At 38.8% G+C, this 12,207-nt stretch overlaps 1 protein-coding gene across 1 annotated transcript in view; it reads left to right on the top strand.

The window, feature by feature from the left end:
• Positions 1 to 12,207, top strand: part of BRINP1 (BMP/retinoic acid inducible neural specific 1) — a 200,264-nt gene that overhangs the window by 128,160 nt on the left and 59,897 nt on the right. Inside the window, exons 4-5 of the mRNA XM_023223755.2 lie at positions 2,318 to 2,487; positions 5,787 to 5,892. Of these exons, the coding sequence (XP_023079523.1) occupies positions 2,318 to 2,487; positions 5,787 to 5,892 (276 nt within the window). The remainder of the gene's footprint in view (positions 1 to 2,317; positions 2,488 to 5,786; positions 5,893 to 12,207) is intronic.

The following is a 12,207-nucleotide window of genomic DNA, read 5'->3' on the forward strand; positions in this document are numbered from 1 at the left end:
ATCTATCTATCTATCTATCTATCTATCTATCTATCTATCTATCTATCTATCTACTTATCCATCAACTGATAACTGAACATCTATTCTTCATCAGACCCTAGAATAAGCATTGGAACATTAGAAAGATGAATTGGGTGGCGTCCTTGTTCCCCTGCTCCACTTCCCATGGCCCCTGGAACTCAAAGTCTAATTGAATATAGCATCGGTTTTAAGCCAAATCTATTCAGGTTACTGTGGGGGCCAAAGGATAGACAATCATGTATTACTACATGATAGTAAAGCTTCTGGGGAAACTGCAAACACAAGTGCTTTACTATGAACTCAACTCAAGCCTTGGCCAATGAAACCTGAGAGTTATTAATCTAGTTCAGGTAGGGAGGGAAGGACTGAGGGAAGGCATCCCAGAAGTGATGTCTTTGGTGATACCTAAGGGATGAGTATAAGTCAGCCAGGAGAAAAACAGAAAAGTAGAAGTCCTAACAATGAGGGAAAATGGGGGCACATTTGTGCAGGATAGAGCAAACCCAGAGAGTAGCAAAAGTTATAGCTGCAGTGCCCAGATCATCCAGGCCTTGTGGGTCCACATTATCTACAAGATGCAGGTGCCTACCCTTTCTCTGGTCTACATTGCATTCTGTGCACTCCTCTACCTTGGGCATTCACCTGGTATATTGAAATTATCTCCTATGACTCTGTATCCCTCGACCAGCACTAGCCAATAGATATATGATGTCGCCCCAAGTGTGAGTCACATATGCTCCTTTTAAATTTTCTTGCAGCTACACTGAAAAAGACGAAAAGAAGAAATCAATTGAGAAAAAAAAAGACAAATCAATTGAACAAACATTTTTACACCGTTGGTGGGAATGTAAATTAGTTCAACCATTGTAGAAGAGAGTGTGGTGATTCCTCAAAGATCTAGAACCAGAAATACCATTTGTCCCAGCAATCCCATTACTGAATGTATATCAAAAGGAATATAAATCATTCTGTTACAAAGACAGATGCACATGCATGTTCATTGCAACACTATTCACCATAGCAAAGACATAGAATCAACTCAAATGCCCATCAATTATAGACTGCATAAAGAAAATGTGGTACATATACACCACAGACAGAATACTATGCAGCCCTAAAAAAGAATGAGATCATATCCTTTGCAGGGACATGTATGGAGCTGGAAGCCATTATCCTCAGCAAACTGAGGCAGGAACAGAAAACCAGACACCACATGTTCTCACTTAGAGCTGAACAATGAGAACACATGGACACAGGGAGGGCAACAACACACACTGGGTCCTGTTAGAGGGGTAGGGTGGGGGAGCATTAGGAAAAATAGCTGATGCATGCTGGGCTTAATACTTAGATGATGCAGCAAACCACCATGGCACATGTTTGTTTACCTATGTAACAAAACTGCACATCCTGCACATGTACTCCAGAACTTTTAAAAAAGAAAAGTTTGCACTAGTTTGTGATAATGTAGCTTCAGGTTTTCAACTGTTTACCAAATCAAGCATCTTAGAATGAGAAAAAAAAAAGAAAAATGAAAAAAGAAACATGCCCTTGTTCACAAAGTTGATAGAGAGTAGAGGCAGCTCCCTGGGGCTTCCTTTCAGGAGTTCTGGAGAAACAGTTCTTTATCCAAATTAAAACTCATCATAGTTTAGCAGTGTTACTGATCTGTGTGTGCATGTATAAGAAAAACTTCATAGAAGAAAATGTATAAATTTTTGTATTTGCATCTACATTAATTTAAACATGTCTATCATTCATCCATTTGCTTCCATCCAAATACCTATCTTTCTAGCTATCTACCATTCATTTATCTATTAAGAAAAGATCGGGGGAGGGGAAGGATTAAAAGGAAAGGAGAAAGAAATGAAGGAAAGGGAGATGGGAGAGTAGAGGAAAAGGAGGAACTGCATGATAATGAGGAGACAAAGGAGGAGGAGAAAATAATAAGAGAATATCTATGCCACATTTGCCATTGTATAGAAGAGACTGAACTTTCTTGGAAGAGGGGAAGGGGGTTTTGTTATAAGATGATGCTGATGAGAAGCATGCAGTCGATTATTAGGGGCTGGACTTTGTTGATGGGGGTTTTTTAATGATCCTTGTCCTAATGAAGCCTGGTGTTTACAGCCACCTCTAGACAATTTATTTTCATTATGCCCTTGATTTTTAGAGGCAGAAGGAAGTATGGGCCAAATTGGTTGGAGATTTAAGGCTGTTTTCAGCATCCAGGTCCCATACCTGTCCTCACAGATGAAAGCTCGACAAACTTTCTTATCTACTTTTCTTTCCCATCCAGGGGAGGAGGCTTTGACCATGTACATGGACAAAAGTCGCCTCGACAGGAAGTCAGGGAATGCCACTCAAAGTGTTGAAGCTCTGCACCAGCTCGCATCATCCTACTTTGTTGACCGTGATGGCACCATGAGGAGGCTTCATGAGATCCAAATATCAACTGGAGCAATCAAGGTACAGCTTGGGGGTGGATTTGGGTGGCAGGTTCTCAATATAACAGCACCGCAATGCAGGCATTCTGAGAGTGGATGGACAGATATAATTTCTGGGTTCATAACCATGTAGTTCGTGATGCCCTCTGCCAGCTGCTCTGATTGATATTGTCACATACCCTGTAATTAATATCAATGTGCATTGTCATTCCAGTGGCCATATGTACTGATTTACTAAAGTATCCTGGCTATAGTCATGGCATAATTATCAACAGTTCTCTCATTCAGTCTTCTGTGTGGAGATTATCAGATCCCCTTTCTAGAGAAGAAACAGAGACTATGAAGAGATAAATGATTTTCCTGAGGTCTCAGAGAGAGCAATGATTAGATTACTGATGCCTAGCTCAGCAATATTTTAAACATCTATGTTTTTTATTCTTTACTTCCCAGTCACCATTTTACAGATGGGAAAACTAAGGCTAAAGGTTTAAAGCCTTTTTTTGAGGGTTACACAGTTAGATAATAACTTAACAGGAACTAGAACTCTGCTCTCAAGACCAGGGGTCAACAAAAGTTTTCTATACAAGACCAAACAATTATTTGAAGCATGGCGGGCTGTATGACCTGTGGTGCTATTACTCAACTCTGCTGTTGTAGTGTAAAAGCAGCCATAGATGACATGTAAACAAATGGGCATGGCTGTGTTCCAGTATGACTTCATTTACCAAAACAGGCACTCTGTGGTTTGCTGATCTATGCTCGGCTACACCAGCGCTGTCCACTAGTACCTTCTAAGATGGTGGAAAGGCCTTGTATCTGTGCTAGCCGAGAGAGTATCCACTAGTCACATGGGGTTATTGAACACCTAAAATGTGGCTACCAAGGAGCTCATTGTTTAAGTTTATTCCATTTTAGCTCATTAAAAATTAAATGGTCACATTGAGAAAAGCAGCCCTGGACTTTCAACTCAGTGCCTTAGAGCACAGGAACTTAAACAAGATTCCATTTTAAACACAACAAATTCAGACAGCCTCTATAAAGAGAATGTGGGAGGACATCCTCCATGTAAAGTGTTTGTTCTTCTGAGGGTTTTAGTGCAGATGTTTCCATCTCAAATGTTCTTTAACCAGATTATGCCTGCATTTTACATCTCAGTCTTTAATTTCTTCTAAAGAAAATGCAGACCTAGCCTTTTATTAAGACTTTCCAAGGTATCTGTAGGGAAAAAGGGTGAGGGTAAGGCCAAGGGGTCTTACCCTGCCAAGGCTGGCAAGTGAGTCAGAAATTGACTAAGGAGAGAGAAAAGTGTGGGAGGGAGAGAGTTACTGAGGAGGGAGGTAGTAAGGAGAGAAATAAATCAGACCAACAAACAAAGGGCCAGTTTATCCGAAAAGAATCGCCTATATTTGGAGGATTATGTTGTTAGGTAACTCGGCGCAGAGAGATGGATCTTTATGAAGCCATCAGAGTTAGAGTGCCACAGAGGCCTGGTTTTCATTATCACCAAATGGTTCTCTCCCCTCTGGATGGGACGCAGAATTGAGATATTGAAGCTCTGTCAGAAGACAATCCTCTTTTGTGTGTCCTGGAAGTGCAGCCTGCCTCTGTAGGAGGAATTTCTCAGAGAAATTGCACAGAGGCCACTCAAGAAACCACTTCTAATGGTAGGCACTGTCTTCTGCACTTAACTCGGCCCTTGGATTTTTCATACCATTTCTTGCCACTACCTCAAGACCAAGCTGTCTAAAACTTGTCTCACTATTGGGTCTGTTTTTTTTTTTTTTTTTTTTTTTTGGTTGTTATTGTCTTTTTGAGATGGAAACTTGCTCTGTCACCCAGGCTGGAATGCAATTGTGCGATCTTGGCTCATTGCAACCTCCACCTCCTGGATTCAAGCGATTCTCCTGTTTCAGCCTTCCGAGTAGCTGGGACTACAAGTGCACGCCACCATGCCCAGCTAATTTTTGTATTTTTAGTGGAGACTGGGTTTCACCATGTTGTTCAGGATGGTCTCGATCTCTTGACCTTGTGATCTGCCCACCTTGGCTTCCTAAAGTGCTGGGATTACAGTCGTGAGCTACCACAGCTGGCCTGGGTTTGTTTAAGACCAGCCACTAACCCAGATGGAGAAGTTTTGCCCATTCACCGTTCTCCCCACCATAGGTATCTTTAGGAAAATAAAATGGTAAGTTTAACTCTCTCTCAATAATAAATATGTTATTATTTTGTATACAAAAATAAATTATTTATAAAACAAAACAAAAAATACAAAACCTAATTATTCCCCATTTACTAAATATTACTGTACCCTAAGTGTGAAACACTTCAAAAATATAATCTCTTTACCCTATTTTGATGACTAATAGCATTACTAACATTTTATAGATGGGGAAGTTGAGGCTTAGAAAGAGAAAGTTACTGATCCAAGGTTTCACAGCTGGAAAAGGGCAGAGAAGGTACGTGTGGCTGCCTCCCAAGTCATTATTCCCTACAACGGATGCTGTGTTTTTATAGCTGGATGCAAACTTCAAAACAACCCTAAATAATGGGAAGCAGAGACTAAATAAATGAAGAGGCTTCTTTTCATACTAAGCCATTCTTATTTCAAGGTTATCTTTTTGAATAGCTGTTGCTCTCTTATCCACTACCTCAAGTCTTTCTAAGACAATGTTTTGGAAATGCACATCCACAGGATTGGGTCATTTTCTCCTGTGGCCGCACAATGCTTCTGTTAAACCTTCTTTAGGAAAATGGGCATCATTTTCTTATTCTTGCCTAATAATAATATGTATGTACTCATTACAACTTACGGAGCCGTTTGGTAATAAGGTACCCATTATGGAACACATGCCATGTGCCAGGCATTTAGACCCATCATACCTGGTCTCACAACCTCTCTTGAAGAGTTTTACTAGCTTTGGTTTGCAGATACTTAGAGAGGTTAATTGGTTCCCCTAGGTCCCAGGGTAAGTAAATGGCCTAGCCAGGATTTAACACTAATTTTTCTGATTCCAAAGTCAATGCTTTTGAAATATAGTGTGTCAACTTTTAAGTTCATGTCATACTTGCAGCCACCGTGTGAAGTGAGAACCAGTGGTAGGAACAGGCATGCACTCTGTATGCTTGACCACCCTGCTAGCCTGTCTACTCAGTGACAGCTGTGGTTGGTTCCAGACACAAGCACGGAGCTCAGAAAGTAACCATGGACTCAAACCAGGAGGGCTTTTCTGCTGACTTGGCTCTGCTGGGGCATGACTCTTCAGGGTATGTCCTAGACAAAGACTCCTGTCTCACACCTGTCTCATTTGATATCTACTGCAGGTCACAGAGACACGCACTGGGCCTCTGGGCTGTAACAGCTATGACAATCTGGACTCTGTGAGTTCCGTCCTTCTGCAAAGCACGGAGAGCAAACTGCACCTTCAAGGTAGGAAGCCAGTGGAAAAAGTGGGTTCAGTGTTGGGGGAAGCAGCATGGATGTGATATGCGGGAGAGGGGATCGGGAGGGATGGTGTGAAGGGAGAACAAAGAAGAGGAAGCATGGAAAAATCTAATGAAAACTGCAGATATGGAAATTAGACAGTTATGATAGGTGTATACATGTATATTTAGAATTTTATCATATGCAGAACATTAAATTCATGATTATCAATTAGTTTTCAGATAGAAAGTAAGGAAATGTGAGCTTTAATTAACTTGTTTGTATTTATAAATATCTGTATTTCTTTGGTGTCTGTATATGTCAAGTTTATGTTTGGGGCTCCATATACGTTATTTTAAAGAAAATATATCCTTTAAAATAGTAATTTCATCCTTATTAATTCACATCAAAAAAGGAGAGGAGATTGCCGGGAAGAGTTGGACAAGGCTTTAAGTACACATAGTGCTGTTTTTAAAAAGCATAATGTATTTAAAGCAATTTTTCACTTGAGAAGACTAAGTGAATTATATTGCATTAATACAACATAATATTAAACTGGTACTGATGTTTATAAAGAATTTCCAATAATATGTAAAATAACTTGATATAATGTTAATAAATAAAAGGTTTATGATGGAATGGACGGCATGATCTTAATAATTTAAAGAGGTAAATAAAAATAGGCTGGGTGCAGTGGCTTACACTTGTAATCCGAGCACTTTAGGAGGCCAAGGTGGGTGGATCACGAGGTCAGGAATTTAAGACCAGCCTGGCCAATATGGTGAACCCCAGTCTCTACAAAATTTACTAAATATTTAATAATACAAAATTACAAAATACAAAAATTAACTGGGTGTGGTGGTGTGTAGTCCCAGCTACTCAGGAGGCTGAGGCAGGAGAATCGTTTGAACCTGGGAGGCAGAGACTGCAGTGAATGAGATCCCACTGTTGCCAGTCCAGCCCAGGTGACAGAGCAAGACTCTGTCTCAATAATAATAATAATGGCTGGGCGCGGTGGCTCACACCTGTAATCCCAGCACTTTGGGAGGCTCAGGTGGGCAGATCACGAGGTCAGGAGATTGAGACCATCCTGGCTAACACGGTGAAACCCCATCTCTACTAAAAATACAAAAAATTAGCCGGGCGTGGTGACAGGCGCCTGTAGTCCCAGCTACTTGGGAGACAGACAGGAGAATGGCATGAATTCGGGAGGTGGAGCTTGCAGTGAGCCAAGATCATGCCACTGCACTCCAGCCTGGGCAGCAGAGCAAGACTCCACCTCAAAGTAATAATAATGTAGCAAGGAAATATGCCCAGGTATTAGAATAGCTTACCTCTGGATCTCTAAGTTGCTGATGATGTATTTTAGGCATCTAGTTTCTTTTCTAACTTCTCTACAATGATCACATATTAACTTTATAATCAGAAAAAAAAAAAATGACATGCTTTAACTTTGAGCAGACTAAAAATGTGACCTTTTGGAAAGGTATATGATAAAGGTGATTCTGACTGTCAGTGGGAGGAAGTTGGGTTGAGATTGGCAGGTAAAGCTAAGTAGAGCCTAATGTGACTTTTATATTCTGGTTCCTTGGCAACTCTTTGATTCATGCTCCTGTTACGGAAAGTGGTTAGAAAACATCTTCTGTTTTCTAACATGCATGGAGGGCTTGGTAGTGTCACTTGAGGGCAGTGAATGAAAATTCTTCAGGGAAATTCAGGCCAAGAAAGTGGTTTACTATTAAATAACAAAACACAACACACTAGAAACTTAAATACATGGAGCATAACCCTACCCTGTTTAGTAGAAAAAAGAGTAGACAGAAAGATTTGCTAATGCCTGTTAAGAAAGTAGATAAGGAAAAACAGATCTTCCTTATGTGTGCCAGGATTTTCAGTGTGTTAGTTCATTCAGTACCTATAGAGCCCACGTGAAGTGCGAGCCGGGATTTGAATCCAGGCAGTGAAGCTCCAGTCTGTGTTTGATCACCCTGCTGTGCATACTGAGGGTGGAAAGATTGTGAGTTATAATTGAAACAAAAAAAAAAAAAAAAAAAGAAGGAATTAATGACATATTCCTACCAAGGAAATCAATGAGATCTTAGGGACATTTAGAGGTTGATTTACCTGCAGCCAGTGAAGCTTAAGGTTCAAGGATTCTGTACCCTCCAACTGCCCACCTTTTCTCATTCTAAATACATACTTGCTTCATACCTAATTTTGAATTTTTTAAAATAAAACAACTATTCTGTAATACTTATGTTCTCCAAAGTCTAGGTCTGCCATGATAACATTATTAGAAGGATGCTATGAATTGAAAGGGTGGTGGCAGGCCTGCCGTCCTACCCTAGATTGGTTAGAGTACACCTGGACGATTGGATCCATGTTTGAGCATCACACTCCAAGAGGGATGTTGAGAAACTGCAGTTTTTCCTGAGAAAGTGTTTCACTATAATAAATAGTAAAAGAAGGTTAAATTGAAGCAAAAATGACTTACTGCAGATATCTAAGAGGCTGTCTTGCAGAAAAGATAATCAGTCCTATTAATATTAATAAAATGGAACAATCCCAATCTAATAGGAAGGGGGAACTTACAAGGATCCCAGCTTTTAACTCAGTGTAAAATGGATCTTTCTAGTACACATTTATGGCCAAACCTGGAATGATCTGCTGAAGGATGCAGTGACTCCCTGTTATCAGATACTTATAAGTAGATTATATTTGGTACAAATGTTATAGAGATTATTTAAGCATCAGTTAGGTTGGGTGATTGAAGCAGGTGGTTTTAAGTTCTTCCCAACACTGATTCTAGGATTTTATGAAAATGATGAATTATAAAACCTTTATTGAGACTAACTACATGCCAAAACCAATACTAGACCCCGGGCATATAATCATAAATCAGTTCAAGTCAACAAATGTATTTTTTAAAGAACTCATGTTGGTAATGAGACAGACAAAAAAAATAAAGTCGTGAACAAGACCGACATTGTTTCTGCCCCAAGGAAATATACATTCTATTAGAGAAGATGAGCTTCAAGCAAACAAGAGTAGATGTAATAAATTTTAATGGAGAAAATGTATAAGGTTTATATGGCACTGGATAGCATGGGGACTTAACGTACCAGGGAGCCAGGAAAGTTTTCTGCCAAAAAGATAAGTAGGATAAGACCTGAAGGATGAATAGGGGGACAGAGGCATGGATAGAGAGGCAGACAGAGGATCTTCATGAAGGGATATTCAAAGAAATAAGAAACTCTTGTGAGATTAAAGCAGAAACATCAATGGTGAGAAAGACAAGATAATCTTTCAAGTCCTAGAAGGCTTCTGCAACACATTAATGAGTTGAAAGTTAATTTGAGAGCAATGGATACTATGGAATGGTTTTTTAAAAAAGAAGTAGCATGAAGAGATTGATATTTTAGAAGATCATTCTGACTCTTGTGTGGGCAGTTAATTAGAGGGGTTAGATTAGAGGGTGGTGACAGTTAGGGGGCTACTACAGAACTCAAGAGGAAATGCCACAGATTTAGACCATGGGGGTACCAGTTGAGATGGAAGGAAATGGAGCAATCCCAGAGTTACTTAGGAGGTATTATGATGAGGATTTAGTGAAAGGACCATAAAGAATTTAGATAATTGGGTGAATGGCTTGTGAGGATGAGATAGAAAGGATAGATGGTCAAGTATCTATGATTCAAGATAATACATAACCTAATAGTCATAATAAAATAAGACATGGCATTATGGTGATTCAGAAAAGGGAGTGATTCATTGTGTCTGTTCAGGTAGAGGAGTCATAGGACAAAAAAATATCTGAGAAAGCATCATATGCTCCTAGTGAAAGGCAAAACAAAAGTGCTCTAAAATATGAAACAGATTATCTCATGATTTCTGAGTGAGCTCATGTTTATTCAGTAGGATGCAAAAAAAAGGCTGATAAATTGGATACATTAAAACTACAAATTATGTTCAGCAAAATACTATTAATATTATAAGAATACAAGCCATAGAGTGGAAGAAAATATTTGTAATACATGTACCTGACAAAGAACACTTATAGAATACAGAATATACATATTTTTAAAACTCCTGAAGTCAAAAAGAAAAAGGGAAATAGTCTTGTAAGAAAAGAAAATGAATGAAAGACATGAACAAGCACTTCACAAACAAGAGTGTCAAAATGCCAAATAAACACTTAGGTGTTCAACTCACCTAGTGAAGAAAGAAAGTGTAAATTAAAGTCACAATTTAATATCATAACACAGCAATGAGCGTGACTCAAATCAAAAAGACTGACAATAACAAGGAGAGACAATGTGAAGCTATGGGAACTTAAGCACATTGCTTATAGGAACACAAATTCGTACAACCACTGCAGAAAACTCTTGGCAGTATCTACAAAAGACTGCATGTGTCCTTGGCCTATGACCCATCAATTCCAACTCCTATGAAAACATGCTCACCAGAAGACATAAATGTCCACAGCCACTCTATTTCAAATAACTGCAGCTGGAAACAACCCAAATGTCCATCAACAAGAAAATGGATAAATAAATTGTCATACATTCATACAATGAACTTCCATACAGAAATAAGAAAGAATAAACCGCTGTTTCATGCAACAATGTGGAAGAATCTTACAAACACAGCATTGAGTAAACCAAGTCAGACGTAAATGAGTACAGGCTGTGGGATTCTATTCCTAGATGAGTGAAAAAAAAGGGAAAAACAAATATACAGTTTTAGAAGTCCAGAGAGTGTTAACCTTTAGGGAGAGGAATGGGGTAGTGGCTGAAGGAGTGAGAGACATTTCTGGGGATATTGCTAATGTTCTGTTTTTTTAATCTGGTTGGCAGTACATGGATGTGTTTGCTTTGTGAAAGTTCAAAAAGCTGCACATGCTTTATTTTTATGTATACATTTCTGTGTATACAATACGTATCTATTTAGGTTTTATTTAATAACGTGTCCCATGTTGACATCCTCTGCAAAGAGAGAACATGAATAAAGCAGAGAGGCATGGGAAAGTGGGAGGTGGTTCAGCCCAGCTGGAGGACAGGCTGCATGAACTGAGGTTAGAGGAACCAGGAATGACAATACATATTTATTTTTAGTGCTTCCTCATATGCCAGAGATTATGCTAATTTATTTTTATTAGATTTATTTTTGCTTATTTATGTATATTTTTATTTTAACTTGTTTTTATTTTATAATTGTACTGATTATATTTTTAATCTTCAACATGATTCCCATGAAGAAAGTGTAAATAACATTCCCATTTTTGCAGGTGAAGAAACCGGGGCCTAGAGAGGTTATCTAATAAGTGGCTGAGCTAGAGTTTTAACTCAGCCTAACTTCGAGCTTCTTCAAATGTGTTTCCTCTATGTTTCTCTATTCCTCATCGCATTCCTTTGAATGAGGCTGGGAGGGCAGATTCTGCAGAAGGCTACTTCGGTGGATTGAGAACAATATCAATGGCACTCTAATGACTTTCACCTTGTGATGTTTCATGAAATGTTTATTAAACAAGGCAAAGGTAAAGCAAAATAGAAAAAAAAAGAAAGAACAGGATTGGAGGAGATTAGAAATGAGAAAGAAAGCATCATGAGAATGATCAGAGGCTATTAGTAGTCATAGCAGTAACAGCTCAAATAGTGGCAATAACACTAATGGAATAATGATAACTTCTTATTTTCATACTTCTCTTTCCAAGAAGCCCATTGAATGTTTTACCAACATTGTCATGTAATTTAATGTAGTATCCATATGGTGAAGTATACAGGGAGCAAAGCTGTGCCTCGGTAGCTCACTGATGTGGAAAGGGATGCAGAGAGAATATTTTGCTGAAATCTATGGATGATACAGAAATTTATTCTTTCATACATTTACTCATTTATTTATTCAGTAATATTTATGGAGCACCAACTATATGGTCAGGTATGGTTTTAAAGCCAGATATACAGCAGTGAATAAGATAAATGAATCATTTTTGAGCTTATAATTGATGTGTGGGTGTGGCAAAAGCAGACAATAAACAAATTTTTAAACTTCTTTATAATCAGAGAAATAATGAGGGAGCAGGTCATATAGAAACTTGTAGACCATGGCAAAAACTTTAGATCAGATTTTACTCTGGATGCAATGAGAAGCAATTGAAAATTTAGGCAGAGAAGTAACTTGACCTGACTTACATTTTAAATAGATAACTGCAGCTATGGAATAAGAAAGACAGTAGAGGGCAAGAACAATGATAGGATATCAGTTGTTAGGAGGCTGTCATGTTTATCTAGGTGAGAGAACATAGTAGCTTAGATCGTGATA

This window comes from Piliocolobus tephrosceles, chromosome 14 (genome assembly GCF_002776525.5).
Source record: "Piliocolobus tephrosceles isolate RC106 chromosome 14, ASM277652v3, whole genome shotgun sequence".
NCBI classification, from domain to species: Eukaryota; Metazoa; Chordata; class Mammalia; order Primates; family Cercopithecidae; genus Piliocolobus; species Piliocolobus tephrosceles.